The sequence below is a fragment of the Manis javanica genome, chromosome 5, assembly GCF_040802235.1.
Source record: "Manis javanica isolate MJ-LG chromosome 5, MJ_LKY, whole genome shotgun sequence".
Taxonomy (NCBI): Eukaryota; Metazoa; Chordata; class Mammalia; order Pholidota; family Manidae; genus Manis; species Manis javanica.
This window is the reverse complement of record NC_133160.1, coordinates 140,700,128-140,717,708: the sequence shown is the minus strand read 5'-3', so window position 1 is coordinate 140,717,708 and position 17,581 is coordinate 140,700,128. Positions and strand designations below refer to the sequence as shown.

At 35.0% G+C, this 17,581-nt stretch overlaps 1 protein-coding gene across 3 annotated transcripts in view; it reads left to right on the top strand.

The window, feature by feature from the left end:
* NSUN7 (NOP2/Sun RNA methyltransferase family member 7) overlaps positions 1 to 16,129 on the top strand; it is a 52,724-nt gene extending 36,595 nt beyond the window's left edge. For all 3 annotated transcript variants that reach the window (XM_073237717.1, XM_037002510.2, XM_037002509.2), the window contains 4 exons: positions 2,909 to 3,010; positions 4,549 to 4,666; positions 13,194 to 13,317; positions 13,851 to 16,129. In XM_073237717.1, the coding sequence (XP_073093818.1) occupies positions 2,909 to 3,010; positions 4,549 to 4,666; positions 13,194 to 13,317; positions 13,851 to 14,483 (977 nt within the window). In that variant the 3' untranslated portion in view covers positions 14,484 to 16,129. The remainder of the gene's footprint in view (positions 1 to 2,908; positions 3,011 to 4,548; positions 4,667 to 13,193; positions 13,318 to 13,850) is intronic.
* The last annotated feature ends 1,452 nt before the right edge of the window (positions 16,130 to 17,581 follow it).

The window sequence follows — 17,581 nt, the reverse complement described above, 5'->3', positions numbered from 1 at the left end:
TCACTTGACAGCCTATGCCCTAAAATGATCCTAATTAAATCTTAATCAGACTATTTCAGCCTCAAGACTTCTTTAACCTCCAGTATGAATATTTCATAATATGAATAACTCAGATTAAAATATTAACTCTAGGGATATTTTATTTGCTTCTTGAGTAAATTTTAAAAAATTTAATATTTATTGATAACTTATATATATAAGGCTAAGCACTTTGCTTGGATTATTTCATCAAATCCTCACATGAACTCAATGAAGGAATTACAGGAGTCTCCCCCCCTTATGTGCTGGGGATACATTCCAAGACCTCCAGTGGATGCCTGAAACCATGGATAGTACCGAACCCCCTTTACACTGTTTTTTCCTACCCATACATACCTATGATAAAGTTTAATTTATAAAGGCACAGTTAAGAGATGAACAATGACTAAAAATAGAACAATTATAATATACTGTAATAAAAGTTAAGTGAACTTGGTCTCCCTTTCTCTCAAAATGACCTTTCTTTCTCTCTCCCTGTCTCTCAAAATATCTTACTGTTACTCACCCTTTTCCTTGTGGTGATGTGAGATATTAAACACTTACCTGCTGAGATGAAGTGAGGGAATGACGCAGGCGTTGTGATGTAGAGCTTGGCTACTATTGACCTTCTGACAATTTAGGAGGATCATCTGCTTCTGGGATCGAGGTTGATCTCTGGTAACTGAAACTGCTGAAAGGAAAACCTCAGATTAGTGGGAATGACTATGTTCTTATTATCTCCATTTTACAAATACGGAATCTGAGGCAGAGAGGTTAAAGCCTCCCACAGACATCTGACTAGTAAAATGTCAGAGCCCAGATTCAAATACAACCACCCTGACTCTGACGTTGGCACTTTAAATCACTCTCTTAATCACAATATACTGCCTGACATGAACTGAAACAGATTCTTACTTTATCTCTTGTTTATATTGAAAGGCATAGATAAGGTGAACTAGAATATTGGGCAAAGAAGACATTCCGTTAACATTCATAACATAGTGAGTAACTGTTTTCCGTTTCTAGCAAGGATAGATGAAATGGAGGGAGAGAAACTAATATTTATTGAGCTCAACTATGTCCCAGTCAATATTCTAGGTAAGGTATACTAACTATCACTTAATATTCAAAATAACTTTTTTGAGGATAGTGTTATTTTATTATATCATTTTATAGAGGGGAAAAAACAAGACAGAATTTTAGCAAGTTGCTAAGGTCATGGGATTCAAATTCAGATTAGTTAGCATATTCCACGATACATACAGTCTTTAACTGGGTTTATACTCTACCATGTAGAACTGTGACTTGCTATAGAAAATTTCTTTTCAGTGATAAACAGAAGAATAACCAGCTCGGACAGGAGAATGTAGGCTAAGGAAATTAATACTTAATAACATTGGGAAATAATGAAATAAAAATTAGTAGACACTGAAAGAAGAGGGTAGAAGTAGCTGCAGATATAATAAGCAATAGTCAAGAGGATTAGAGCTTAGAATAGTGAGACTCTGGCTGTATTCTGGGCCATCTTGAAGTGGGAAAGCAGAAAAAATTAAACCACAAGTAAAAAATTAGAGGCTGAGAGAAAAGCCCACAGGGAGCTACAAAATGATGAAAAGGGAGGAAGTAAAAAATTTCCTAGTTTAAGTAACACTCTGAAAGCCTTGGTGAAAAGGCAACAGGGTAAGCTGAGAAGTCGCATCTGGCAAACCTGGATGAACGGAGGGTTTTGAAGGAACGACTCTCAGGAGGTAACAGAGCACAGGAGGAGCGGCTGAGCTAGTGACTGAGAGATGTTGACCCTAAACTTAGTGGGAACGAATCCAAAAGACTTAGATACTAGGTGGAAAGAGAAATCATGAATTAGTTTGAAAAACATTTTAACATTGAAAAATGTTAGAACCATTGAGGAATATGTGAAGTTGGTCTTTGTTAACAATTGGAGATTATTCTTTAATGGGGTAAAAGAGGTGAATTGATATAGTGTATAAAAATGTGTAGACAGTCCTTTAAAAAGTGGTGATTAGAGTTAGAAAAATGTGAAGTGTAAAACTAAATTGGGAGGACATTGAGTTTCATTAATCTTAATGATATTGCTAGAATGTGAACAGCCAAATATATATTGGCTATATAAATTATTGGCTCTTATACCTTAGGGAGTTACTGAGAGGCACAATGATATAGAGGTTAGAAGGTTGAACTCTAATTAGATTTCTGAGCTAGAATCCTGGCTCTACACCTAGTAGTTATGTGACCTTAGATAAGTGATTTAACGTACGTTTAACTAGTTTTCTCAATGTTAAAAGGGTAATAATGCTTTCAAGGGGTTGTTAAATAAAACAAAATAGCATTCAATGTATCTTTTTAATACCATCAAGAAATACATTAAAATAAGGCTTTTACCTTAAAAATTACTCTGAGTTTCTCAATCTGTGGATTCTTGATCTATGAAGACATACATTTACTTCTCTTAATTCTTTTTATCCAAAATTTCTTTTGTAAATTAAGCTAGTGTTTTAAATTGTATCCTTTGTTGACTTTCCTACTCAGATCTGACCATAGCCCATTGGTTTCTACCTTGGAAATAAATGTATCTTTTCTTTTCCTCTATTAGTCTCCAGACTGCATTCTCTCTTCTATACCTGCATGACTTATTTGGCTTGTTCAATGACTGTCTCAAAAGAACCTGGAAAAAAAGAAAAATGATACAAAAACTAAATAAAATTACCTTCAGTTTTTAAATTTTAAGTCAAGATTTTTATAATACTGTTTAATTTTAATGTTTTCTGTGAAAACAATAAAGAAAATGATTGCAAAATTAAATACTGTGATAATAGCAATATATGAAAAACATCTAATAGTGGTTTATTTAAAAGTACTTATTTGCTTGTAGATACAGATTTACTTAAAGATTTTTCTCAAGGACGCACATCAGAAGACAAACTTCATGATCTTGCTCAACAGCAATATGAACAGCTAACCCATGCAATGACATGTAAGTTTGTTATTAGGGAAATCTTAAAATATGTTGTAAACCTTAGAAACATGAATACTTTCCTTATCTATCACAATCAGGCAATGAGGTGTGAACCACAAGTGAATTTTCCAGAACAGTCTTAGTACCATCAAATATCAGAATACTTATTTTTACCAATTTAATCCAAGTCTTTTAACAACAGATGCTTTAAATCATTTGTAACATAGGTTAGAAAGCATTATTAACAGTTTCTTAATGCTGAAGTGCAATAATTATATACATCCATTATTGTACAGTTTCATCTTCTCTATTTCTTTTCTTTGGCTTCTTACTTGATGTGTTTTTGCTGTTGTCATTGTGCCTGCTCATATTAACTCTTCTAGCATCCACATTTTAATCACACTCTTTTCTCTAGTGCTAAATGGAGAATAGGGAGATGCAATTACAGAAAAAGCTCAGATTTCTTGAAGTATTTATATTATTGCTAGTCAGTCCATTTAGATTTGAGAGCCATTTAGATTTTGAGGAGCATGGATATAGAAATCCAGAAGTCTCTGAGAAATTATGTGTTTTTATTAATTCAGTTGCCTGTTTATCAAGTGCCTGCTGTTGTTCAGGCATGAGGCTGGATGTTAGAGATATGAGTGTGAATAAACCCTGACCTCCAAAGGCTCAAAGATAAGTATGCAAGACAGATAATTCAAATCATAAAGACATAGCACACATGAGTTAGAAAGAAGACAAAATGGAAAGCACAGAGGAGTCCTCCCTTTTAGTAGACACTAATAATAAATATTAATTTGAACACGGTGCATGTATATGATCTATGAAAAAGATGGCTGGAAGATTAGGAAGTTAGTAATAAATCTGGTATCTTCTTTATTTAAAATTACAGTATCATCTCCTGAAACTATCCTCCATCCCTGCTTTTTCTCTATAGCATTTATCACCTCCTAACAATATTATATAATTATCTTATTTATTTATCTTATCATGTGAATAATACATACAGAAAAGCTCCCTAGAGGCAGGGATTTTTGTCTCTGTATCTTGAATGCCTAGAACAGTGCCTAGCACATGGCAGATGCTTCATAAGTGTGAATAAATGAATAAGTTGCAGGTGGTAGAATGCCTCATTTTACAGATGAAAAATTTGAGAGTTAAGTAATTTTCCCAGATTCACAGAGCAGTAAGTAACAGAATGGGGATGTACATCTAAGTCTGTCTGTTTCTAGAATCCTTTTAACTAGTATACAATATGACTTTTAGAAGAATGGCTGGAAGTATCAAGCTCATGTAATCTGCAATATGTATTTGTATTTGTGAGTAGATTGGTCACATTGATTGAGTTTTCAATTTCCATACAATCCAGTTAGATATACTTTACTTATTGGCCACAGACTACAGACTACATTACTAATACATGCTTTAAAAGGGAAGCATGCAACCTGCTATGGAAATCATATCAAAGAGATACTAATGAACAAATTTGTTTAGGACTGTTAATGTAGTCATTACAATTAATTACATAATTATATGTAATTATTTAAATTTAGTTGCTAAAGCTCAAGCCATTGTTTACTGCACATGCTCAGTTTATCCAGAAGAAAATGAAGCTGTTGTTAAGAAAGCAGTGGAGTTTCAAGACGATGGGACTAAAGTGCAACCTTTTAGGTAAGAAAGGAAAGGATTCTTCTGAACTCAATCAAATGTATTTTAATGTGAATGATTATATATTATTTTCTAAGTAGTATAAGACATTCTACCTCCTTCTTGTTAGACTTTAATATAACCAAATAGCCTAACTTCTTACAACTTTAACAGAGATTCTGTAGAGCCTTTCCAATGGCTTGGCATGAGCATTCTCTTGCACATTAAAAGATTGCTTTTGTTGTTACTGTGGGTAAAGTTAAAGCATATTGGTTTGAACTTGATTGGTTTCCGGATAAATTGGGTCCAAGTTTTAGATACATCTATGCTTCAGTATAAAAAAGTATAGAAAATAACTTTAGAAAGTAGATGGAAAATTGGATTTTATTATTTGAAAACATACATTTCTTAGACACTTAGCCTTTGGTCCCTGCAAGGACCGAGGTTGAAGGAGCGTATATAACTATAGTAGCTTCCAGGTAAAGTGCTCAGTAAACTAGGAGTAGAGAGGAAGGATAGTAATTCTTCATCTAAACTCTGGGCATCAAGATAAGATCTAAGAATATATGACCAATTAGTTCTTCAAGACCGTGACAATTAACAAGGCATTTTAATGTATCTCTTCTATTTTTTGCTTATTTCTCATTTTGAACTTTTCATGTAATTCTTACAGTAGGTGCTTAATTTGCACATGGCTTGCTCCCTCCTTTAATGTGATGTTTTCCCTTTGCCATTTCACAAATACACATGTTAATCACCCCTGTATTTCCCTTCTTACTTAACTTTACTTCCTTATTTAGTAGTGCCTGTTGTTGAGAGCTTCTCAACCTTGCATTAGCTAAATCACCATCTAGAAGCAAAGGGAATTACTGCAATTATGTAACCAAATTCATCAACATGGATGACTCTTGATTTGTCTCAGAGATAAGATTTCTAAGAATATAATATGGCAAAAATGGAGAAACATCTGTATTTTATTTCAGATAAGCCATTATTAATGATTAATCCATATTGCAAATGGTAGGATTTGTTTTCTTCTTATGGCTGAATAATATTCCATTCTGTATATATACTACATCTTCTTTATCCATTCAAATGATTAATCCATATTATGGTAGAAAATACACAAGTAATATTTAAAGACAGAATAATCTGGGATTTGGGCTAAAATTGGGAAGTGTATGTTCAAGAGGTATATAAGTACTTGATGGGGATGTTGTCAAAAGAAATTATGAATTGCTTAGGGAAGTCCATGATATGGTATGGCATCTAAGAATCATTTCTTAATTTCAAAAGTAGAATGTAGGAATGAAAGCAATTATTACATGTCATCTAATCTAATCAACCCATCTGTAGTTTGAATTTCCTTTTACTATTCCAGAAATAGGCAGCTCATCTTGGACTTTAGCCATCATACTTACCTTAGTTCTATGCAACATTTTTTTCTTGTCTTCTGTTGTAAAAATTTCAAACATTACAGAAATAATAACTTAAAAGAATACATTTTCCAAATTTCACCCCATTAGATATAACCATTCTTCAGTTTGATTTGTAATCCTCCAGGTTTTCTGGCACCAACTATTGTGCACATTTTGTTGAATTGGTATTGTCAAATTACCCACCAAAATATACACTCATGTAAGCCTATTTCCCCACAGATTCACACATGCTGGGTCTTAATCAGACTTTTAAATCTTTACCAGTCTGAGGGAGTGGAAAGAAGAGATCTCATTTTTTATTCAGTTTCCATTTCTTCATTAATGAGGGTGGGCACGTTTGCTGTTTACTGACGGGGCAGTATTATGGGGGTTCTAGAGCAGTAATTTTCAAACATTTTTGCATAAATACCCCTAAAATTTTCTCAATAACTGTGTACCTTTTTCTATATTTTAAAGTTGACGTCTATGACTTTTCATTATAAGTTTGAATAGTTTCAAAATATAGTACTTCTGGAATATTATATTACTATGTGGCTTAAGTATGTTTCTGTTGAATCTCTGGATCTGGAAATTTGTCTTATTCAATTTATGGAGAAATACTGAATTTGTTTCCTCTTTTACAAAACTAGTTTTCATTGTCAAAACCAGATGGATAGTCCGATTTTATTCTTTAATTCAAATAAACATACTAATATGCCCTGTGGTTTACTTTTAAGATAGATGATAGATGAAGGAAGACGGAAAGGGAGGAGGGGAAGGAGGGAGAGGGGGAGGGAGGAAGAAGTTAGTTCAAGAACAGAGTTTGCTAAGAGTCTGACACCCTCTTAAAGATTTCTTACCTAAACTCTGCTTTGCCATAGGAGAAGAGAGGGACATTCTTAAGTTGTCCCTTTGTTTTTAATGCCCTAATAATGCATTTAGAGATTTTAACTCTAGAGATTTTAACATCCCAGGACAATGTACTGTGATAACATAGGTGCTTTTATTCATTAAGTGGGAGAAACATATTGTGAAAGGAGAGGAAGAAAAGGCAGCTGTAAGATATGATTTATGGTATTACCAGCCTCATTGGATCTCTGTGGTGATTGAGTGTATTAATACATGAACAACGCCCAGCATGTAATAAATGTTCAATAAGTATTCATTGTTATGGTTATTATTAATTTGTAAACTGCCTGTTTATGTTCCTTATCACTTTTTCAACTGTATTATTTATCTTTTTCTTCTTATGTCTTATCATTGTGTATTAGGGTTACTAGCTGTTTTCACATGAACTACAAATATTTGTAGATTGTTTTTTATTTTAAATAAAACATAATTAAAACTTCATTTTGTAGGAATCTCAAATTTCTGTGTAGACAGTTGTATCAATCTTTTATTTATTCTGCAGTTTGTTACATTGATCCTCAGTTTATAAATGCCTTACTAGTTTTTCTTTAGTATTTTTATAATTTCATTTTATATTTAACTGACTTATTTGCTGTTTATTTTGGAAAAGAAGTCTGGTTCAAGCGTTTATTTCCCCTCTTCCCCCACAAAATCCTTCCTGTGCCTTCACCCCACTGATTTAAAATGCCACCTTTTCTTATATGTTACGTGTGAGTCTGTAATTCCATTCTAGTCCATTGATGTTTGGCTTTTTCTATACTAATATGACAATGCTTTAATCACTATAATTCTAAATGTTTTTCTTCTCAAACCCATTGATTTTTTTAAATTGAAGAAACTCTTACCCACTTTTGTGTATCAAATAAAACAAACCAAAGGTATATAATGAGATTAGTAATTTCTTTCTTATGTCTCTCCACCCGCAAATCCCAAAGTGTCTCATGAACAGCTGGAGCAGAATCCTGGAGGTCCCCTGATGAGCCAGGTTGTAACCCCCTCCCTGTTCCTTTTTGTTATGTGAAAGTCTGGAGGGGCACCAAGGGCTGGAACCACTAAAGGGCTCCACCCAGAAGTATTGATATTTTTGCCCCTGTTACAGGCACACCAGTGGGTACCAGTTGAACATCAGCCATAGGAATATGTGTGCCTACATTATGTTACAGATAATGCATATATTAAATATAATTCACAAACTATAAAATTCATTTTAGAGTATACAATTCAGTGTCTTTTTTGATATTTTCAAGAAGTTGTGCAACCATTATCACTAACTCCACAACGTTTCATTACCTCAAAAAGGAACTTCATACCCACTATGTAGTCACTTCCCATTTCTGTGTTCCCCTAGACCCTGTCAACAACTAATCTGATTTGTCTCTGTGGACTTGCCTATTGTAGACATTGCATTTAAATGGAATCATATAATATGTGGCCTTTGGTGTCTGGCTTTTTTCCTTTAGCATGTTTTCAAGGTTCATCCACGTGGTAGAAAGTATCAGAACTTCCTTTTTAAGGCTGAATAATATTCCTTTTCATGGATATACCACTTTTTGTTTATTCATTCATCAGTTGATGGACATTTGGGTTGTTTCCACTTTTTGGATATTAAGAATAATGCTGCTATAAACATTGGTGTACAGTCTGTGTGGACATAGTTTTCATTTCTCTTGGGTATATGTTGAGGAGTAGAATTGCTAAGTCATATGATAACTCTTGTTTAATTGCTTGAGGAACTGCCAGACTGTTTTCCAAGGTGGTTGCATCATTTTACATTCTTACCTCCAGTGTAGGAGGGTTCCAATTTCTCCACATCCTCTAATAAAAGTTATTAGCTGACTTTTCAGTTCTAGCCAGCCTAGTGGGTGTGAGGTGGTATCATATTGTGATTTTGATTTGTATTTCCCTAGTGACTCATGATGCTGAGTATCTTTTCACATGCTTATTAGCCATTTGTTTATCTGCCTCGGACAAATGCCTATTCATATTCTTTTCCCATTTTTAACTGAATTATATATTATTGAGTTGTAGAAGTCCTTCATATGTTCTGTGTACCAGACACTTATTACATAAATAATTTGCAAATATTGTCTCCCTTTCTGTGGGCTATCATTTTGATAGCTCTTTGATGCACAAAAGTTGTAACTTTGAAGAAGTACAATTCATCTGTTTTTTATTTTGTTGCTTGTACTATCTAAAAAATTGTTGCTTAATCCAAGGTCATGAAGAATTATGCCTATGTTTTCTTCCAAGTGTTTTGTAGTCTTAGCTCTTACATTTAGTTCTGTCATCCATTTTAATTTTTGTATATAATAAGAGTTAGGGGTAAAGCTTCATTCTTCTGCATGTGGACATCCAGTTGTCCTAGCAGGATATCCTGCTGTTGAGAAGACTCTTCTTTCCACATTGGATGGTCTTAGCACCATTATTGAAAATCAGTTGATCATAAATGTATGGGCTTATTTCTGGACTCTCAATTCTGTTCCAATTTCTGTACCTCTATACTTATATCAGTACAACAATAAGAGGTTTTAAAAATTGCCAGTGGATGCTTAGTTTTATTGGAAGCTTTTGTAGTGTTTAATGATATGATCAATGTTCTTTCTTATCTGACATTTAACATTGAGTTGTAGAAGTCCTTCATATGTTCTGTGTACCAGACACTTATTACATAAATAAATTGCAAATATTGTCTCCCTTTCTGTGGGCTGTCATTTTGATAGCTCTTTGATGCACAAAAGTTTGTAACTTTGAAGAAGTTTTTACACATTTTAACATGGTGAATTAATGCTGTTTTAACATGGTAAACAGCTTTTGAACTTGAGTCCTAGGTACTGATAGGTGGTGTTCTATGTTTTGATTTTCTGTTACCTAGTAAAGGTGGAGGGTAGGAAAGGTGAGCAGTGCATGAGAAGAACTGGATTCTTATTCCAGACTTAGTGCTTATTGTGGTAATCAGTAATCACATACACCTAGCTTCTGACGGCTACTTTGCCCAGCGGGTCTATTTCAGAATCCTTTTGTCCTCAGTGCTGTCAGTGAGCCCAGTTCTGTAATAGCCTCTCCCACCATCAGCCTGGCCTGTGGAGGAAAGCTGCCACTGAACTTCCATGTACTCTTGGTGCCCCCCTCATCAGCCCTGTTGCTCTGATAAAGGGTGTATCTCCCAAGCCCTCCTCTAACACAGTCTGGTGGGTTCTTCGGCCTTAATAGCATGTCCACTGCTCATCTTACTACACTGATATACAATGATTGCCTTGGAGTATGGGTGGGGACTTGATAATATGGGTAAATGTAGTAACCACATTGTTTTTTCATGTGAAACCTTCAGAAGAGTGTATATCAATAATACCTTAATAAAAAAAAAATAGTATGTCCACTGCAGCAAGCTCACTCCTCTGAGGCTAATTCTTTCTTCTGACATCTGCCACAGCAGTCTGGCATTTCTCTTCATTTAATGAGAGCCACTGTGTATTAGTTTTACATTTCTGCTTAAGAAATCACCACAAATGCAGTAGCTAAAGACAACACCTGTTAGTTAGCTCATAGTTCTGAAGGTCAAATGTCCGGCATGGTGAGGTTAGATTCTCTGTTCAGGATGTTAGCTTGACGACTTCTTTGCTGGGACAGTCTGGGGGAAAGTTTGCTTCCAAGCTCATTCTTGTGCCTGTGGGACTGAAGTCCTCATTCTTTGGCTGCTGTCAGTGTAAGACTGCTCTCAGTTTCTAGAGGTCACACGCATTCCTTTCTGTGTTGCCTCTCCAGCTTCAAGCCAGCAATTGTGCATCATACTCCCTGGTGCTTCAAATCTCCCATTTCTTTTGTCTCTGGCTTGTAGACCCAGATTTAAAGGGCTCATATAATTAGGTCTAGTCCATCCAGTTAATACCCGTAGCTCAAGGTCATTTATTCTCTCACAGTTCTGGAGACCAGAAGTCCCAAATCAAGGTTTTGGCAGGGCTGGTTCCTTTTGGAGCCCTTGAGGAAAAATCTGTTCTGTGCCTCTGTCCTAGTTTCTGGCATTTGCCAGCAGTCCTTAGCTTATGGCTGCCTGACCCTAGTCTCTGCCTCTGTCGTCGCATGGCCTGCTTCCCCTGTGTGTCTCTGTGTATCCTCTCTTCTTATAGGAACACCAATATTGAATTTGGGTCTATCCTGCTCCAGTGTTACCTCTTCTTCATTAATTATATCTATAAAGACCCTATCTCTAAATAAGGTCATATTCTGGGGTAATGGGTAGACCTGAATTTTGGGGGAACACTTGATTTCACAACAGTCTCTGCCCCCCAAATTGTGTCTATCTCATGTGCAAAGTACATTCACCTCATTTCAATGTCTCCCTCAAGTCTCCATCCATTCTAGGGTCAGTTCCAAACCCAAAATCTCATCTAAATATCACCAACTCAAAAAAATCCCAAATATCATCATCTATGTCAACTATGAGTGAGACTCTGGGTATGAACTTATGTTATTATTCAAATAAATAGGCTGTAAGCTGGGATTTGGAAAGTATTTTGTTACATAGGGGCAATTTCTTTCTATAAGGTAACTTGACCAATACTAATTAGGGATTATTATTACCATCAAAAAGTATAGCATAGCAGTAGCTAAAATATATCATAATCTATTAAATAAATATTGACTACTGACTATGTACTAGGCACTCTTCTAGGTGCTAGGAATATATCAGTGAATTAAAACTGACATTAAAAATTAAAAATTCCAACCTTCGTATTTATAATCTGAAACTAAATATGTTCCAAACTGGTAAGAAACAGTTATTGTCAGAGTGTATTCTTTGTCTCATATATGTGAATAATTTTTTTTGATGACTTCTATTTGTGTAGAGAACATATATGAATAGGCCTCAGAGATTCAGTTCGTTGATTACAAGGCTGGTGAGAGGAGTGACTGCCTCTCTTGCCTTTAGAGCCTATACAGATGTTATATTTCAGCTTAGTTCAGCATAAACATTTAGCACCATCATTTGCCGGATTCTTCAGCAGGTCATTTGAGGTCATGTGTGTCTGCCTGCATCCTAAATGACCTCTGCATCCCCTTCCTCACCTTATGCCCCAGCCACGTGGAGATACTTGCTGTACCCTGAGTGTGCATTTTCATGACATTGGTGCTTTTGTTCATGTTCTTCTTTCTCCCTCAAATCACCATCTTTACCTTGTTGGAAGCCTACTTATTCTTCAAGACTTAGCACCGATGCTACTTCCTCTGTAAACTCTTCTGATTTGCTGTCTCCAATGGCCAGACTTAACTGCACCTTATTCTATACTCCTACATAATTTTGTCTCTACTTGGCTCAGCATTCTTATTTGGTCTCCTTTGTATTATTGTAAACCAATTAGTTTCTCCCATTAAATTATAAAAACTATTTAAGAGAGTTAATATTTTTATTTATGGACTTTGCACATAGTAGGCAAATATGTGAATATAAATTTAGTTTTAAATTTTGGAATATACAAAATTACTGAGTTCCTGATATTTTAATTTATGTGGGCAAGTGTTTATTGCTTTGATTAAATATATTTTAATTGTAAAAGCATGGGAATATAAAAATTACTTATGAATGAACCACTTATTGAATGAGAAGTTGAAGTCAAAATTTTATTTTAAACATGTGTTTTTTATACTTTCATATAGTTAGAGATTTTTAAATTTCTGACACAAAGTCTTTCCTTTGTTAAGTGCTTTCTGGAACACTACATAATTTATTAATACTCAAAAAGTGGTTGGAAAGAATAATGTAGTTAAAATGATAGGCCATATTTTTATGCTGTAATTGTGCAAAAAGTAACCAAGAAGGAAGACATACTTCTTGCATTTTGACATATGGAAATAAAGGAATTTTTGGATTATACCTTTGTGATTACTGTACACCTTTGTACAAATACACCTTTGTATTTACCTATGTTGATAATAGAAGTCTTTTGTTAACATATTAGTGACTTGAAGAAGAGTTTAATGTGTTGAAGGTTGGTATTCCTGGCATAGTTGTCTAAAAGATGGAAAACTTGGGAAGTATTAATATATTATGAGCTAACATGAAATACAGCTTTTAATTTACAATAGTATACTGCTTCAGCATTTTATTCCTATTTGTAATTTTTGCTTAAAAAATTGGTAAAACATAATAGAAGAAAATTTGTTACTGTCCCCCTCAACTGGCAAATAAACTAATCTAAGTATTAATGGTTTGCTTATATCCATCGCAGGCTCAGTCCTCCTGTCCTTCCACTGTGTTCCTTAAGGGAAATACAATTGTCTACTGATAAATTTTTCAGAATGGAACCATCTGAAATGACCAATGGTTGTTTTCTTTCTGTTCTAACAAGAGAGGTAAGGAAAAAAAAATCCCAATCCAACAAGAGAGGTAAGGAAAAAAAAATCCCAATCCCTGCCATGCTTTGGAATTAAGAAACAAGCAAAACCACATAAAGGAACCTAGGAACTTTGTGAATATTTTGTGACTGTGTGCTTAGCTCATAAGTAGCTGAAGGGCAGGAAAAAAGAATTATTATTCTGTGGCAAAAAGAAAAAGCCCACTTTTAATATTTTTCCTGAGTGTCCCTCCCTTGTTGCTCCCCACCCCCGCCTCTCCAAGCACTTTGTCAACATCTCCTTCATTTTGGCTCACATGTAAGAAATCCGCTTTGCAGGTTTTTTCCTACAGGCTCACAACTGGGGAAATTTAAGTATAAAAAAAGTAATTTGCTGAGGCTTATGGGATATATTAGGGAATACGGCTTAAAAATAATTTATTATAATAGAGATACTTTTTCATTTTTATTGAAGACACTGATAAATATTTGTAATATACACAGTGTTGGTTAACTCCCACATTTAATAATAGGTAGCTTCTCTAATTGCAGCGGGACCCATCTGAAGCCGTGTGTGTGAAAGATGTTCTGGCCCGTGCTGCAGCAAAGGGTCTGCTGGATGGGATTGAGCTGGGGAAATCTTCAAAACGAGAGAAGAAGAAGAAAAAATCAAAACTATCATTGACAAAATCTTCCCCTCCTGATAGTAATGGCATCCCAATGAAAATTGCTGAGTTCCTGAATCGAGAAGCCAATGCAAATGCTAATCAGTCAGAGGCATTAACAATGGAAACATCTCTCGCGCAGAAAAATACAACTCAAGTAGGTTCTTCCTCACAGGTCAGAAAACCCAGCAAGCCCACCACCACTCCTTTGGCACCTACAGTTAAGAAGGCCACATCTTTCTCTAGGCCCTATGAACGGCCAAGAAACTTCCTAAGGCCTCGCCTTGAAGACAGAATGATTGCACTGAAACCCGTACAGATTGTGCTGCCTCCAGTCATGCTGCCATTTTCAAGTCCCCAAGGGATCAGACCTCAGATACCACCCCAACAGTTTTACTGCCGTTGGGTTGGAGCCAAGACCACTGCGCCCAGCTACCTCCCCACACCAACAATATCCAGAAGAGGGGAAAAGCCTAAAGAAAACTTACCTTTCTCCCTACCCAGGCACCCTCGACCATGAGTGTTTTTTTATAGAGGTCACAGCAGTTTTTTTCAAAGTCTGTTATTTCTCTTAAGGTTAGATAACCCTACACAAGATACTCATCCCCTTTTAGTCACTTTGTATCTTCTAAATGTGATGTTACCTTCAAGAGAATTAAGGCAAGTGAGAAACAATAATGTTGGTGACCAAGCAAAGCAGAATTTCAATACTTCCGTAGCTCAGTGCTGCTCTGCTCTAGAATGTCCCGTGTAGCCCAGAGCTTGTCTCACTCTTCTTAACTTTCAGTCTGCACTCAGAAGACCTGTTTTAAAAGAAAGATGCAAGTTTTTCCTGAAGAGGAACACTATCTACCTTGTAACAGACTTGTTTTCAAACTTAATTTGTGAGGCAGTTTATTAGAAAGCAGATATGGAAAAGATGCTGGCCCTCTCATTCCCCCTTTAGATAGCTCTTCAGTACCTAGTCATTTGTAGTTTAGCATTTCAATCACTATCAAGGTTGACTTTTTTCCTTTAAATATCAAAATATGCTTGAAGTAGGGGATGATAGGAGTTTTTGTAATGTGATTGAAGTTGCGTATGAGTAGGAAAAACAGGAAGCTCCAAAGTCCCAGGTGTGGGCAGCTCAGATGTCCCTTTACTGAGTGTGAAGTGTTTCTCACCGGAAGAGCTGCTAGGATCCTGAGCAGATGGAAGATAATTAGCTCTTCCTTCTGGCCATTTATGCCAAATACTGACTGTAGGCAAATTTCCATCTAAATAGTAATAATTCTGAGGAAGAGGCAAAACTGTTGAATACAAGCGACACCTATTTCTGAAGAAACCCATACACATTTCTGACTCCATTCAAAGATCAGGTGAAGTAGTACAATCTACAAGTCATTCCAAATGGCACACAGTAATCAAACTTGGGAAATCATTTCTGATGTAAAATCAAAATATATTGTAGCACTATGTTAATTATATTAAAAGTCAATTCATTTTGAATGTATTATGACTTGCATACCAAGAATTGGTATGAATATCATTTCTGGGTCTATTGACTTTTTCATCATGGCAACAGAACTTGTTTGACATTAAATCAAATGGTTACAACTACAAATCCTTTGGTTTAAAATGTTCATACATTCATAGAGTTTGAATTTAAAGTTTTATTTTCAGAATCCAGTTTTATTGAACAGTATTATGTAAATGCCTAAATGTTCAATTCAGGTGGCATGACTTAAGCAGGATATTATCTTCTTTAAGATGACTTATTTAGGTCCATTTCAGCTCTTGGATTCTCTTATTTTCTCACTTGAACCGAGGACTAAAAAAATAGTAAATTTATTTTAGTGGTAATTTTTATTTTAGCTGAAGCTTTACATTTATCAGTAAAATGTGCCAGTGAAGAAAGGAAACAAGACTTTTTATACTTGAACCAGGCTTATTATATTTTAAATTCCTAAAGAATTATCATGTTAATTATTAAAAAGTTAATTCTTAAAAAGTACAGGAATGTTATAAATGCTCAGCTTATTTTATTAATTAAAAAAATCAAAAACCATTCTCTCTCTGCTCTAAAAATTATAGTGTTTCCTCCTGCTCTCACTCTGTAAGTTGGCTCGGAGTATTCCACGTCTCTACGAGGCCAGTGCAGCTGAATTGAACTTTTGTTCAGTGAAGAGCTGGTATTTTGTCCTGGGAATCTTTTATCCCTTCCCTGCTTTCTACCTGTTCCAAACTGAAAAGTATTTCATTGTCCAAAAATAGCAGGTCTGAGATTTTTATTTTAAAAAGACAACTCATTGTCATAAAAGAATACAGGATATTTTTCTGATTTCTAAAGCAATGTGTGATTGATATCATGTCAAAACTTTAGCCACTTATTTTCAGTATCTCATTTATATGCATCTTGGCACTAAATTATTTTTCTCTTTGGAAATTTACGGAGATTCTGAATTAAATGACTCATTAAGCCTGCAGTTTTCTTTGAGAATCTTCTAAGGACATGATTAATACTATTTAAATATTTTGGTAGAGTATGAAGTGAAAATACTTGGGCCAAAAACAATATGTGAGCATTCTAGTGAAGACTATTGATTACATGGACATTTTTTTCTAGAGCCTCTAAGAGAAAAAATGCTGCAGAAGTCCAAAGTAATGAATTTACTGGTGTTATAGATCCTCCAGTAGCAAATACAGATTATCTGAATTTACCACTATATAATACCTGAAACCAAACTGAAATGTCCCTTGAGAGTAACTGCCTTTGAGAGTAGAGATAAAGGACTAGGAGAAATGCACGAACAGAAAATAGGTACATACCTTAAATTCTATATATCTTCTTCTATACGTCTAACAGGTAAATTAACCCAGATTTAACTGGCTTGTTTCTCTAGTCATGTTTGATTTAGGATTTAGTGCCTGCACTTCTATTCTTCATTCTTTGATGGAAAAATACTTAAAGGAAAGATCCTAATAGACTGCTTACACAGCCTTGAGTTGGTGACTAACTAGGCTACTGTGTTCACAATGCCAGCCTTCCTTCCTGATAAATTTATGACAGTGGGATTATTTAAAATCTGAAGTTATTTCTAGTTTTTACCAGGTGGAAATGTGCAATAATTAATCAAAGCAGTATCTTATACTGTTAAAATGATTTTTAATTTGAGGTAAGAATAATCTGAAAATAAAATGACTGGTGTGAAGATACTAAACTGTTATTTCTATTCCTGGATATATATGACTGAGATGTCAGATAAATGAGCCAAACATCTTACGCTGCTAAATTTATTCTTACAAATTACATTTAAATGTGTCAAAGCGGTCAACAGTAGAAGGGGCAAAAAGCAAAACCAAATGTTCTTTTGGGATAAATGAGCTGCTTTGGATGGCAGGGAGTGCCCTCACTGATCAAGTGTAATTTCTTTTCTCTGAAGCTGCAATTAATTAAACTTCATATGACTGGCTGTGTAACACAAATGTTAGCTGTATTAGGTTAAGTAAGCCTGGCAAACTAGAGAGCTCATGGTTTTACTAGTTAAATTATGCTAACATCAGTCTGGGAAATGTTTTTCATGTAGCTCATGAAATCTTGCATTTGTGTTGCAGTACTTATGAAATAAATGTGTCATA